The 15,410-nt window shown below is 42.6% G+C and overlaps 1 protein-coding gene across 13 annotated transcripts in view; it reads right to left on the bottom strand.

Moving 5' to 3' along the window:
• ptprma (protein tyrosine phosphatase receptor type Ma) overlaps positions 1 to 15,410 on the bottom strand; it is a 229,131-nt gene that overhangs the window by 21,531 nt on the left and 192,190 nt on the right. For 4 of the 13 annotated variants that reach the window (XM_072680004.1, XM_072680002.1, XM_072679995.1 and 1 more), the window contains 4 exons: positions 11,106 to 11,257; positions 8,402 to 8,476; positions 7,000 to 7,026; positions 4,981 to 5,219 (listed from right to left, as the gene is read on the bottom strand). In XM_072680004.1, coding sequence (XP_072536105.1) covers positions 4,981 to 5,219; positions 7,000 to 7,026; positions 8,402 to 8,476; positions 11,106 to 11,257 — 493 coding nt within the window. Of the gene's footprint in view, positions 1 to 4,980; positions 5,220 to 5,955; positions 5,968 to 6,999; positions 7,027 to 8,401; positions 8,477 to 11,105; positions 11,258 to 15,410 lie in introns of all 13 variants that reach the window. The other 9 variants (XM_072680005.1, XM_072679999.1, XM_072679996.1 and 6 more) reach the window with 4 other exon arrangements.

Below are 15,410 nucleotides of genomic sequence, written 5' to 3' on the forward strand. Positions count from 1 at the left end.
AATGATGACCAAGTTGGACTTCAAACGTGAACAGTCGAAGGGAAGAGAGTTAAGCTAACTAGATTCACATCATTATTTGACATCAAGGCACAGGAGCAAGGAACCCTTAGAGTAGTGTCAGAAGCGAGGGCTATTAGGGGAACGTCAGCTCAGTGTTCGCAGGCCAGACTTCGCCGTGGAGTAAAAATGACCTGTCTGTCTCTCTGAGTCCACTAAGGGGCTCTACTGGTGGGAATTAAAGACATTAAAAAAACAGAAGCTAGCAATGGGATCACAAACCTGACGTGAAAGTGATGAAATTTTAATACTGTGTGGGGAATCTAGCAATTCTGAGCTGCTCGGCCACACAATTAAAGCTAATTATGAAGACAAACTTCAACACCAGCTAGTATTTGCTCGGGAGGGGGGCGGCTGGGGTGCTCAGACTTGTCTGTTCGCTGTAGCTTCTCTGTGCTGCCAGCTGCCTGCTCGCCTCTCGATGGAGTGCAGCTCTGAGGTATAAATAGAGCATAATAATGCATTATTATCTGCAGCCGGCCGCATGCCTCTGATACCTCACCATCCACAGACAATTGATATGATTGCTGGTGATTGTAAGCGACTGCCGCTCTTTCTCTTAGTGAAGCCAGGCATCCTTTGGGCCTGAATGCGATGATGACACAGGATTCGCTGCGAAGAACAAAGTGCCTTGATCAGCCTCAGTGTAGTTAATGACGCCAGCTTGAGTCCCCCACAGTGACAGCGGAAGCCAGGAGGGGACACCTGGGGGACTGCGATGCTGCTGGATGCTACAGTCTGATTCTCTTTTTCAGTGAACTTGGTTTAAACATTGCCACATTTAGGCTGTTATTATTACTTTTTTTTTTTTTTGGTTACTCTACAATGTGGTCTGTCTACTTTTAGAAGCACACATGGGTAAAGATGTGAGAACTGTCTAATAGTTCCATATTTCTGGCTGCAGTTTCTCAGCAATGAGCTCTTAATATGCAAACAGTAGCTTCTCGGTGCACAGTACCTCAGATATGAACACACCTTCAGCCTGGATTAAAAAGATGAGGCTTATCACATGACCTTTCCACTGACCAGGCTGGGCCTTGTGATAGGGGTGGCGGCGGGTTGCCTTGTAACTGCTGCAGCGAGGGACACTTTGAAGGGCGGGCGTATTTAATGCAGATTGGTTTTCCTTCCGACGCATTCAAGCCGGTGGCGGAGACATTAAAGGAGGTTTAATACATATTGACAACGACGGGCAGACTTGGCTTCTCTCTCTCTCTATCTGTCTCTTGCGCTCTCGCTCTGTCTCCCTACATGGACACAGTTTACATTTTCAAAAACGGAACTGGCTTGTTATTCACAGCAGCCTTGTGTCTTTGGAGACAGCTGTCCTTTCATGTCGTCTAAGTGACAGCGAGCTGAGGCGTCTGGGAGCCTGCGGACGGGCGGTGTGCCTATGTGTGTGTGTGTGTGTGTGTGTGGAGGGGGGTTATGAGTGACGAACACCTTTTAGACGCTTGGCACATGTGGCAGGCGGTAATGAGATGCGGAGTCCAATGCAGGAACCACAGCAGGAGAGAATAATGAGAGGCGCAGGCAAACTGGTTCAGACGCATGTCAAACCTGTGAGTGTGCCATGTCAGGTGGAAGAAAACCCTCACGAGATATTCATATATTCAAAATAGTTATAAGCAAATGCCCTAAAAACATCTGCAAACTTTAGACGTGGTATAGAGTACAAATTCTGTCAGACAAATACTCACATAGCCTTGAAATTTTCCTTTTTTTAAGACTGCAGTTATGGTTCATATTCCAGACATAAAAAAATACCATAAATCCTAAACTCAAATGGAAAACACAGCATAAAATGAAGGGATAAGTGTAGTCCTGCTTCATTGAAATTGTGGAGAATAATAATTTCCAGACTCCATGGAAAAATAATGTTTTTTTAGTCTAAAAACTCTGAAGCAGAATCATTAAGACCCAGCGCAGCCTTGCAGCAGATGGAGACAGAATGAAAAGTAAAATAGCTGAAAGGGCGCTCCAGGCTGCAGCTGTCCCTCTAGGCCCCAGAATGCTATTGGATAAGCTTTAAGATCTCAGTCAATAAGCTAACACCTGATTGGAGGGCGAACGAAAATGAGCCCAGGCATTCGTATGATTGTGTGCATTTTTAAAAAGTCAAACTCAAGTGCTTCTACTCTGAAGATTACTATTGGAAAAAAAGGCGCAGGGACGTGTCGAGGGGCCAAATCAAACAGAAAACACAAGCAATAATAACAGATTTCATCACTGCCGTGCCTCCAAGCAACTCCTCAATAGATAATAACGCTCAGTCTCTTGCTCGGCTGTGACATGCACCCCTTGTTGTGTCTCGAACCTTTGTCTGTGTTGTCTCGCTGCCAGGGCGGATCAGGGGGTTGGTGGCGGTTATTAAAAATCAATCAACTGTTTTAGACAAAGCATTGCAATCTGCACCTGTACCTTTGACAAAACACGCGGCTTCTGGAGGTTTTGAAAGGGCCGTCACTTCAAAACAAGCTCACATAAAAACAAAGAATCATTATGGAACCTGACAATGTGTATATCTTTTATTTTTTTACAGGGTAACTCTCAGCAGTTACACAGAGAGAGTTTTGTATAGTGCATCACAAACCAACCCCCCTTGCACCCTCCACATCCCACTCGCATGCTCTTTATGATGACGTGGTTAGGGAAAAGGGTCTTCAGAATGGAGAACTGCCTGGATGGTAGCACTGGAGCAGCTCAGCAAAGCATGGCATGGTATCCAACAACAGGATGGATTTGTGAGCATCAGCTTGAATGACAGTACAAAGGGGCTGACAGACAGCAAGGCTTGCAATTACTGCTACAACAGGGAAGTTCTTCCATGAAACACAATCAAAGGGAGGTTTGAAAGCAGGCAGGATGAGGCAAGGCCATCTCAGTGTTTGTTCTCAATTATGTATATGAATGAATGAATAACATCTACAGATATGTAAGGTTCTAGAGGGCGCTTTCAACCCTTTGGTGTGATTAGAAGGGACAGGGAAATATGCTAAAACTCTGAATTTACAGATATACCCAGTACATGAACATGGTCAGTTTGGAATATTACACACATCCTCTACAGACACCATATAGGACCTAAATGACAAGCTGCTGGAGAGTTCTAAGCTGACAGGTTCTCACAAATCATAATGCAACTAGCAAGCAACTAAGAACAGCTTACAATCACATCCAAAAATGTCTGCTTACCTCGTTTAGCTTTTCCAAAGTTAATGAATGGGATAAAAAGAAGCATGGATCAGGGGGAAGAGATAAGTTAAGAGTTTAGTGCTCAGTTTTGGTCCTGGTCATCTCTAAAGTTCATTGAACTAAGACAAGTAAGGAAAGACAAAAAAACGGAAGGCACACTACAATGATTCTTGGCTTTTTTTCCAGCTTAATGCGCATTCAGGAATGGAAGATAAAAAAGAAAACAGTTATAACAAGCACTTTCACATGGAAGGAGGAAAGGGGGAGGTGGATGCATCAATTATTCTACAGACTGTATTTTTAACTTGCAATATTATAGCTCTGGAGCTACCTCTGGCCTAAAAATCTTTATCCATAATGAATTGAGGCCTGAGGGCAGCCCCGAACCGCGAGCACAGACTGGGCTGAACGGGGGTATCCAAGCTGAAATATTTATTTAATTCAGGTCTTATTTAATGGTGAAGCAGTGGGTAGAAAAGGAGAAGAGCATGAGATGGAGGTTGGTGGGAACTACACTACAGGTAAAGCAGTTCTTTTAAGACATTGGGGATGTAAGAAGCAATAAAAAGAAAGTGCGACCCACATGCACGCACACATAGTCTGCACATATACACACACACACACACACACTTATACACACACGCACAGTGGAGACAGAGGGTGACAGAGAGTGTGTGGCGTTTGTTTAACGAGGGGAGCTGTATGCTCAGACTCAGGCGCTTAGCACTGCTGACATCTCTCAGTTGCCTTAGCCGTTAACAAACAGCCTCAGTCGCTGAATCCCCCAAGTGTGTCTGCCAGCAAGTGTGATTCAGGGGGCTTTCAGATTTACGGGCTAATTTTCACACAAGGACAGTTTAGGGTTGCTAGGTAGTTAAATAGTCGCCTGTCTTCAGGCCCTAAAGAGCTAAAGCGAAGTGGCATGGAGTCAACAAACTGCAGGAGCATGAACACAGAACTGGTGAAGTGCAGTGATGACACAGGCACGGAGTGCAACAAGGACACAGATTTGTGCTTTTTGCATATTGAGAGCTCATGAAAAGTCCATTAAAGAGAGAGAGAGAGAGAGAGAGAGAGAGAGAGAGAGAGAGAGAGAGAGAGAGAGAGAGAGAAGAAAGAGCGTAAGAGAGATTGAGAGAGAATGAACAAACACATTTGCAAAATCATGCAGAGATGCATAACAATAAAATTAGAGAGACAGAGGGGTAGAACAAAAAAGAGAGTTACAAAGACTGAGTAACAATACATAGAGAAAGAGATAAGAAAATAAAGAAAGAAAAAAAGAAAGAAATAAAGAAAGAAAATGTAGATGAAAAAAATAAAGAAAAAAGAAAGAAGGGATGAAAAAAATAAAGAATGAAAGAGAAAGAAGAAAGAACTAAAAGGTGGATGAAAGAAATAAAGAAAGAAAGGAGAAAGAATGAAAGAAACAAAGAAAAGGTAGAAAAAAGAAAGAAGGGATGAAAGAAAGAAAGAAAGAAAGAAAGAACTAAAAGATGGGTTAAAGAAAGAAAAGGTGGATGAAAGAAAGAAAGAAAGAAAGAAAGAACTAAAAGATGGGTTAAAGAAAGAAAAGGTGGATGAAAGAAAGAAAGAAAGAATATGTGGATGAAAGAAAGAAAAAAGAAAGAAAAGGTGAATGAAAGAAAGAAAGAAAGAAAGAAAAACAGAGGTCTGTAACTGACACAGTTTGGACACACTCCCTTACAGTGGTCCTGACTGGCTTACCTCATACTCCTCCTTGAAGCCATAGCCCTCAGCACACTTCATCTGCGTGATGTGCTGCAGCAGGTCAGCCACACGGATGGCTGGGTGAAGCTGACCAGTCTGGTAGGGCACGTCCACCGCCTCCCTCTTCTTGTAGGAGTGTGTGTGGGACTGCACCAGGCTACTGGTGTCGCTGGTCACCGTGTGGTTCTCGTCTGCAGCGGGGGAGAGAGACACGGGGCCAGAGGAACTGGTCAGGCCTGAGGCACCACACACACACATACCAAGATCATGTTTCAGCAAACGGCAGAAGAAATGAATGAGAACAAGGTTTTACGATAGAGTTACAACATGAGCAAAACATGAGGAAATGAGCATCGCTAGTAACAATCAGTAACAGTACATGAGCCTAAGCATACAGTATACACAGAAGTGAACACATAGAGGTGCACAAACTAGAAAGTGTACCTGACTAGATACTTCTAACAGAACACAGTGCTAGAGTAGTCCTGTAGAGCCCTGTCCTGATAAGCTACCTGGCGGCTCAGTTCTCTACAGAACCTGACTGTCCATTTAGAGTTTAGATCAATGGCAAAATGGGTTTGCACAAATGGTGGAATGGTGGACTGTCTGTGGCTCTCCATGATGCATGGCACTGTAAGGAGGGTTACCTTAGTGGCTACAATGGCAATGTAAGATGAGACACCTTCACAACAAAGTGGTGGGGGGTGGGTGGAGGGGGTGAAACCAAAGAAAGTAGAATAACAGGGTGCAGGTGGGAAGGGGGGGGTTATGTCACATTGTCCACATATGCATGAAGAGGACGCCCATGGGTGACGGCCATGCTAGCTAATGGCTGCACAGGTGGACAGGGCAGGGCGAGATGCTACGCAAGGCCATGCGAGGTGACACAGTTTGGGGAAGGCGACCCTTCAGCATGACCCACATACATCTCCACCCCCAAAAAAAAGTACACAGGGCAGACTGGCAACTTACCATTAATTGGCACTTTTTAAGAGGATACATAAGAGGTTAAATGTGAAGAAAAAAAGGAGAAGAGAAAGGAAACAGGGTATAAGCAACAAGATAGTTGAAACAAGAGCACCTAGACATATTTTTTGTGTTTTGACTCTTGTCCATACACGATAAGGAGCCTGTATTGATATGCTGGCTGCTCTACAATGGGTTGTCGGGTTGACCTGCCCTTTAACAAATAAGTCTCAGCAATTGGATGCTGCTGTCTTACAGTCAAACAAGAACCTTTAGACATAAGAGGCCAAATCGGTGGTTTAAAAAAAGGCTGGCGTGGAGTCAAAAAGCAACTACTCTACCAAAAACATGTCAATTAGCCACGTCAAGTCCTCTTCTAGCATAGTGGATAGGTGCCAAATGTTTGGTTTGATGACATATTGTGATGCCTCGCAAAGGACTGAAAGGTTCAACTTACCATAAATTAAGGAGTAGTTTACTATAAGTCTCACTCTTGGAAATGCTGGATTTCAACTGAGCTCTGAGCCGAATGTCATGGTAGTCTACGTAACCACTCCATTCTAAACGCTCCTACTCTGTCACCTCCAATGAACTGAACTTTTGTGTGGCCTTGGGCCGTCGTTTTTGTTTTTGTGTGCTGGTTTACTCGTTTTAATGCACCACACTGTCACCCCTCCCCCCTCATCCAGTCCACATTATCTGTCCATGCACATGAGAGGTCATAGACATACGTGACGTCACACGCACGACACGGAATGCGGATGGGATGGGGTGAAGCCAACTTCAGCTCGGGGAGAAAAAACCCTCGCCTTACAGAGAAGAGGAAAGCAGGCAGGTATGGATGTGAGGAAGCCATAATCAGTAACAAAAACAAAATCTCTCTCTCTCTCTCTCTCTCCCCCTCTCTCTCTCTGTGTTTATCTATCTGTCTATCTACCTTCACTTCACCTTCCTGTTGTGTACCTCTCATAAGCTATCATCACAGCAATGCATACATAGTATGGCACATGTCATACAGCTTAGGTAGCAGAAAGTGGAATGTGGTCTCACCTAAGATAGCAGTTGGCACAAAGGGGTCTGCCCAAAACCCGTGAAGAATTTGAAGGTTACAGAGAGAAGAGAAGATGGAAGTGAGAATGGAAAGTCGGTTCACTTTGAAAAAGCAGTTATCAAAGTCAGCATTGCGGTTAAGTAAGAGAAGCCAGCTTGGTCCAAAAAGGAAGAACTCTGTAGGGTAGAGCTTTTAGTGATTTTAGCATTGTCTGTGATGTTATGAGAATGTAATTGAATGTACCAACATACAATATTCATACAGTGTATAAGCTGCATTTGTATGATTGCATTAATGGCTAAACATAGTTCGTCCTACCAAGTGGCTTCATACACAAAAGTGAAAAGCCAAACACATGCATATACATAAAGTGTGTTCAAATGTTTGGAATCACTGATCAAGAGTTTATAGTGAATATTTTTCACAGACGTTTTACATGTGTCCAGAATGATGAACAGCACTGTGGATGATCAAAAATGTATATTACATCATTATTAAAGCTAATAAATTTATCCTAAAGTAGCAACAAATCTCAAGGCACACACACACACACACATATATTTTATTTATTTATTTATTTATTTTCATCTCTCTTCATTTAATTTCTTTAAACCCAATTTTTATCTCAATTGTAGTAATTTCCAATTCTCAACCACTAGTTAGGACTATTACACAGGAATTCCACTTCCCCATGATGGTACCAGTGCTAGAAGGGTAGCATGTGCTTCCTCCAAGTCAGGGATTTCTGGTCCAATTCTGGTCCTGTGGGGCCAGATTCCCGCACAGATTCCTGTGCTTTTCTTGCTCAAACACACCTGATTCGACCCACCTGTTAATTGACAGGTTTAGTAGGTCTGTTAGAACAGGGCAGTCAGCAAACTGTGCTGGACTCCGACCCCCCATTGCCCACCTGAAGCACAGTCAACCACTTTTTGAATGTGTCACTAAAGCAACATCACTGGACAGCTAAACACACTTGGAGGAGAGCAAACACTGCCAGTACTGATATATCTGACACCTGCATTGACTAGTATCATGTGACGGGGGAGATGGGTGGCCATCTTGTAGAGCCTTACTTACAGTATTGCAATATATATTGCAAAATATTGCTCCATAACCCCTGTATCGCAGCCCACTGGGCTAAATCAAACTAGTGATCTCCTGATGACACTGCCAATGCTTGGACAGCTGCACCACTCAGATGCCACTGTCACTCACAATTACGATCTATAACTGATTACTGTGACAAGTGATCCCAAACTGTTGAACAGCAGCATATGTAAGGGGTTTAATACACAGAGTTAGGCACTCAATTAAGTGTAATATGCAACTGACATAAAAGGTGAAAGCGATTTCAGTTTAGTGAGAGTGTGGACGTCAGAAGCCAGAGCTTGAGGTTACCTGGGTAATAGGTGTTGGGCACGGAGGTGCTGAGTGTGTTAGTCTTCATGGTGAATGACGATGGTGAGGAGACAGCTTTTAGACAAAGAAATAAAAACAGAAAGAAAGGAGAAGTATGTTTACTCAAAAAGCAGACATTGCATAGTTTCTCAAATATCTCTCTTTTACTGTAACTGTCCTAAAAAGAATAACTAGCTTCAAAGAAGAAATTACTTCTACATTCTTAAAATGTGTGTGTTCATGTAACACATCATACAGTGTAAAAAGTAGTGTGAAGGTTTTGAACAATATCCCATACATGGCTTTCCTCCATACACATCACAGTGTTATTCTGAGGGTTGAGACATACACAATTCCCATAAATGTCAGTTTTACACATGCCATGCTTGTCTAGCACGACCTAAAATACTCGTTTGATGTAAAAGAAGCAGGAAAAGCTCAAATGGTATTCCAATTTTCTTGCTGTAGACAAAAAAATAATACAGAAAGCGCCCATCCCCCTGCATCCACGTGAACCAGGCGTGTGTTTTCAGATCATTTCCATTCATGCTGAATCAGAAGGAAGGTGTGATGAGCACTGTGGGCAGGCACACGCGGCAGTGCTGATAGTGTGTGTGATGAGGAGCTGAGTGAGCAACTGACAGTGAGAATGGCCAGGTAGGGACCGTCTCTCTGACAGCTGCCACGAGGCGCTGTCTGCAGCGACCTGCTTGTCAATCAAAGCTATGGAGACAGACAGCAGGATAAGGTCACAGATGAATCGCCCTGGCGTCCCCCGCTCTTCTGTCCCGCTTGCTAAAAGCGCATGTTTATTTATTCATTCTTGTTTACCGGCCACAGTGCTGGATGACACATCAGCCATGTCAAGCGGAAAAAAAGGTGCGGCCTTCTTGCAATATTAACTGTTGTCAAGTGATCAAAGAAGCAATAACTGTTCCTTTTTTGCTCCAGTTTCATACTGTAATAGGTGGAAGTGAATGATGCAGCTGCCTGACCATACTTTTACACAGGCTTTAAGTATTTAATCAGTATTTTACTGATGACAAGCTATATTACTAATCTATACATTATTTTTTTTTTATTTTATACTCTGCTTGACAAACTTGCCAGACAAAATAATAAAACCTATTTTTGGGATCATTCCTGTCCAAACTGGATTTTAAAATGTAAATAACAAGTCTAAGCCTTACCTGACAGTCTTGACACTATAAAGGCACTAACACACACTAGAATCATTAAATCACAGGCGCATTGTAAGCCAAAAGAGAGAGAAATCTACATTACACTGACACAAAGTTTGGTATCACTTCATAAAGATTTTTTATAAAGCACACTACACTGCCTCTTTAATATGACTACTGTTTCATTTTAACACCAAATCAACCGCTTGTTTCTGTTCAGATTACAACCATGTAAACACAAAGTGTCCTGGACTATGTTTGCATGGAGACAGTAACAGTAGACTTTTTATCTCTACCAAGACTTAAAAAAAGAAAGCAATCACTTGGTTACTGGACTGATAAAAATCTGAAATGGTATAATTATGATCAGGTTTCACACCACAGCGCAAGATAAAATGTTATCCTCTGAAACCCAGTAACTAGAAACAGAGAATGATTTCCAGACACTGCATCCCTCATCAAAGACAGATGGAGGCTCTACTGTGTAGCCACACATGGACAGCATACCATAATGCTCTGCTTATTTGCATGTTTACACAGACTGATGAGCATCAAAATGTTGCCTGAGCTGAGGAAATAGATCCAACATGGTAGGACCTGGGTGTCAAACAGTATAACACAAAAAGTGGAGCTCAGATAAGGGTGTGGCCTGGCTCCAGATAAGCAGATGGACGTTTGCTCCAGCCGCTGCTGAGCCAGCACATATTTAGAGAGGGCTGCTGACTAATCTGGAGGCCCCCCACCAAGGATTAGGAGAGAGAGACCCAACTGTCCTGGTGGAGCAGCAGCTGGAGCACAGGGACACCAGCTCGGTCTGAAGGTGCTGACCAACACAAAGCAAAACACTAAGCTCACAGACACTAGCCAGGTGTGACATGATCAGTCTGGGTCCTTGGGGACCAACTTTAAGACAAAAAAACACTGTGGTCATTGATTATTTCCCCCAAGTGAAATGTCAGCTTCTTTTTTAGTTTAGGATTAGACTTAATTCTAGAATTCTTAAGTCTTAGTCTGGTAACTAGTCTGAAACATCTTTTAATACAAACAAATGAACTGTTCACAGTATTAACATCCTACACTGTACAACCACTCTCTAATCACTTTACAAGGTATTTATGCCTTAGTGGAATCTTTCGACCTTCATACTCATTATATGGGTGTATTATTATAGACTGTAGCTCATCTGTTGTCTTGTACAATTTACCAGCTCCCTTCTACTTCTTTTATCATTGGCTAGTTTTTGGCCACAGGAGCACTGTTAACCAGATATGACAACAGATGAGCTACAGTCTCTAATTATACACCGCCTAGGTGGCCCTACAAAGCATGTATTTTTAATAAAGTGGATGTGGAATGTATAGTAAGTATGTGTTGGTCTAAATAGTCAAATGGCTCTCATCACTATACTATAATTACTATAATATGATGATATTCCTCATTTGATAGCAAACACCATTCACTTAAATGGTGGTCAGTGAATTTATATGTTGGAACCTGAACAGTATTGTCAATGAAAGACTCACTTCTTCCATTCAGGTTGTGGGTGTCCATGAAGGAGATGGCCTCGTCACAGTTGGTGCCTTGCTCAGTGTAGCTCTTGTCCATGGAGTTCACCATCACCGTCATCTCTTGCCTTGTGCTGCTCAGCGTCTCCTTGCGCTTCTTTGCAAGTTTCCTTTATTAAAAAGATAAATAAATACAGTGAGGCAGCAGCTAGGTCTTTGCCCACATAAATGAACGAATGAGTGAATGAATGGATGAACAAGCAGACAGTTATGTTGTTGTTGTTTTTTTCTTCAATAAGAGACCTTCAATCATAACCTCTGGGTGATTTAAACACTGTTAATTAAAGGTACGCCTGTAGAGTTATCTCATCTTTGAAGGCAAAATTATCATAAAGATATGCTTGTGGTTACTGCCATGCATGGACTCGCCTGGTCATTTCTAACCTCGGAAACACAGTCGCATTAACTGCCAAACAAGATCAGCGCTCGTCCATCGCTCGAAGCAGAAAGCAAGGACACAGAACACGACAGCCGTGGCCTTAAATACCTGCACAACGACTGCTACCATCTCACTAATGTGCCCTCCCGGGACTTGTTGTCACTGCGAAAGGGAAACAGACTCTACTCTTCCTGACGAGAAAGAATATGCTGATGAAGAACAGAAACAGTCTCTGAGAAGAGCATTTCGCCTCGGGCTATGTGATGCTGCCGGGGGTTGACTCGAGAGTTTGGAAGGGCACAGCAGTGCATGCAGCTCTCTCAAACAACTCGCTCCTTGCCTCAGTCTTTTCACTTTTAATTGAAGGAATCGGTAAGACTGGATGTGGCAGCTTTGGTGATGATGACATGCGGTCGTCATGGGGATTGATGCAATGTTAGTCTTTATCTTGGGCAACCAGGGTGGGGTTTTAAATGTGACTGAGCCAGGGTGGGGGTGTCGGAGAGCATGACAGCACTGCTTAGACTATAGCTGCCCAGCTTCAAAGAAGGATACCCACCCTCTTTATGAGCTCATATCTAGTAAAATTTAGCTTGTTAACCTTTTCTGTCAGCAGGTCCAAACATATGCAAAGGTTTAGTCACCACTAGTATTTCGTTTTTTGGTAAGTTCTTATTCCCAATATACAGAGAACACCCAACAAGACCTGCCTGATGCTTTGGAGACGCTCTGAACCAGTCAGTCATCTAGCCATCACAATCAATGTGGCCCATTTGTCTTACTTCCAACACATCAACCTTAAGAATTGACTGTTCACTTGCTGCCTAATATGTATATCCCAACCCTTGACAAGTGCCGCTGTAGCCAGATAATCAATGTTTTACCGTAAAGTATAATAAGTATAATACAGTATAATAACTATGTGTGTTAAGCATTTTATTCTTGGCCCACCTGTACCATGGCACATTTGTATCATTTCTTACATCAAATGGTGGTATAATTACTGAACCTAATGGATTTAGACATTGTAGAGACATGATCCTTTGGACTCATCGCAATGATTGATTGCATGTTCCTAAAACTACTAACAATTTGGTTTGTGTTACTTAATTTATGTTGCTAAATTTTGTTAATTTAAAAACACCAATGATGTTGAAAGCACCCATAAAGACAGAGGCCTACTTTTGCACACTCCTTATAAACCTGCCACTAATACTAACCTTCAATCAGTGTGCTGGCTCTAAAAGCAGATGGGTTATCAGGAAGTGTAACAGACTGTTTTCGTATTTTCTCAGCAAGCATATTGCCTTGTTGGAGGGCAAACAAAACGAACATTTATGCCGCCAGGGAAATTAGAGCTGCCAGTTCACTTTCAGTGTCAGTTGCATCTTCATTACTGACTCTGTTATCAAGACTTTGCCAAGTCGACTTGAGCCAAAGGCAGTCCAAATCTCAATGAGCCTAACTACCAAACCTATCTGTGACATCTCAGTGCACACAATATGCTTCCAAAGTGTTAAAAGCCCAACGGTATGATGCTTTTATACTACACATCTACAACCTTTCACCCCTGGGATACTTTCAACACCATGCAACAGGCCTTGGTGTTCTGAATAGCAATCTTGACACAGTAACAACATCTCTACCAAACTCCCATTGCATAATCTTTAAAGCTCCACAAGCATTAACCTGGAGGTGGAAAAATGTGTCATGTAAAAGGGGCTTCAGTGCCACCATCAGCAAATGGAGGCTGTAAATATGATTAGCAGGTGGGTGAGCATCCCAAATCCCCTACAGAGCAGCCTCACTCTCAGACGTTCCATTCCAGGAGCTGGCAGACATTTAAAATGCGAATATTGGCGAATCTTATGGCTGCCCCCCTCCGCCTTTCTTCCCCCAGGGTCACAGGGGCCTGGCTGGGGGACATGGCCTTATCTTTAATGGAGGCCCCCCTCTTATGATTCTGATGGATCCTGTTCAGCATTAAGTGGTCTAAAACAGAACACTAGTGGCCAGCCAAACCTGGCCCCTGCAGCCAGCACATTAAACATAAATAAATGAAAGTAAAGCCATCTCTCTCTCTCTCTCTCTCTCTCTCCCTCTCTCTCTCTTTCACTGTCTGTCTGTCTCTCTATACCCTCTTCTCCTTCAAGCATTTTGCCGCTGAAGGTCAGAGAGATTGGGGCTTTTTACAAATGGAAAAAAGAGAGAAGCTCTCTAACAGCCCGAGGGGATTTCTGGGCAAAAATGCAGAGTACAGTCACATTAGCCATGTCTCCACTGCTATTTCATCTCATGGCTCTCTCCGCTCCAACTTTTCCTGCAGTTGCAGAGTGTTTATCAAAGTACAGTTTACCATTACAAAACGTACCCAGTGCACAGAGCTACGGCGGTGTACTTAAACACAACACTAATCAGTATTTCTGTTTCCTCTAAGTGGCCACATGTTTTTTTTCTGCAGGAGAAACAGGCAGAGGAATATCTGATGCTGATGCTATCACAGTACGACTGTGGTGCTCGTCCTACACCTCCTCGCTGTGTGCTGCTTGGCATTTCCCCTTGTCTGTCTAGATTACATCATCTTAATCCACCTGATGTGCTGATGCACTGCTGACCTACTCAGCACAACTACTCCCCTTTGGGAACTGTGGGTCTTCACAACAACTAACAGTGAGACTAACAGACAGATCCCCAGACACTCATTATAAAGCCACCATATTTATTAAGGAAGGCAACCTTGGTATATGATGCTTTAGTGTCAACTACGATGCCCTTCTGTGGAATTCTAAAAATAGACAGGATACACTGTACATAATCACCAGTGCAAATATATTAGTAATATATCATGGTTTAAAGATTACTGCAGCACTGATGATACTGTCAAGTCTGCAATATTTAAATAAACCTCTCTCATCCTGACCAATCACTGGCACTCTGTGGATGTTCAAGGCTTTTGCTAAACCAACAATCATGAATAATTTTGGGAAAATAAATGCAATCCAGTCCTTAACAACATCACGTCCAGGGTCTACAAATGTGTTTCCAGTAAGTTTATTATTAAAGTAATACATAATTTGCACAAAATTGATTGATTATTTCACTAAACCCATATTTGGAAATATAGGCGGTGGGTACCATTTGGCCATTTTTTTCTATTTTGTCTAGTCCAGTCCCAGCCTAGTCCTTGTGCTTCCACCTGTGCTTTTTTGTAGCCCTGCCCTTTCATTATCCTTTTCAGTTGTTCCTCATACTGTTCAAAGTATAAGTGGCCCTGTGTTTTTGTCAGTCCCTTACCGTGTTGTGCATTCTTCATGTCTTCACGTATATATGTATCCTATGTTTCTGTTTAGTGTATGTCTAGTCAATTAATTTCTAATATAGTCTATTCATGTCATCTATTGTTGTTTTTTTTTTCAATTAACTAGATCCATGTTCCAGATCTAGTGGTGTTTTTGTTTTATTCTGATTTTCGATTGAGCCTTAAACTCACACTTATGTCCTCTCTCTCCCTGCATATGTGACAAATATATGTTCTCCCTAGTGTACCCGAGTAACTCATCAGATCTCAGCTATGCAAATCACATATCTGCTATGCAAATCAGTTATAGGCTATATAAACTCTCCCCGTGCTTCTGCCATGAACCGTTTAAACGAGGAGACGTTTGCTACAAAAGAAACACCATGACATTAAATTTGATGCGAAGTGTTTGTAAGGGCAGAGCAACTCGGGCCTTATGCATATAAAGTACCCTCTGGCGTCTTAGCTGCTGTTTCTCAACTGTACGGTAATTTATATTCACAATTAATCAAATCTGATTTACTGCGAGGGGATTTCCAAGGTAATAACACTTCAAAGTACAGAGATGTCTCTTTACCCACCAGAG

The sequence above is a fragment of the Salminus brasiliensis genome, chromosome 5 (assembly GCF_030463535.1).
Source record: "Salminus brasiliensis chromosome 5, fSalBra1.hap2, whole genome shotgun sequence".
NCBI lineage: Eukaryota > Metazoa > Chordata > Actinopteri > Characiformes > Bryconidae > Salminus > Salminus brasiliensis.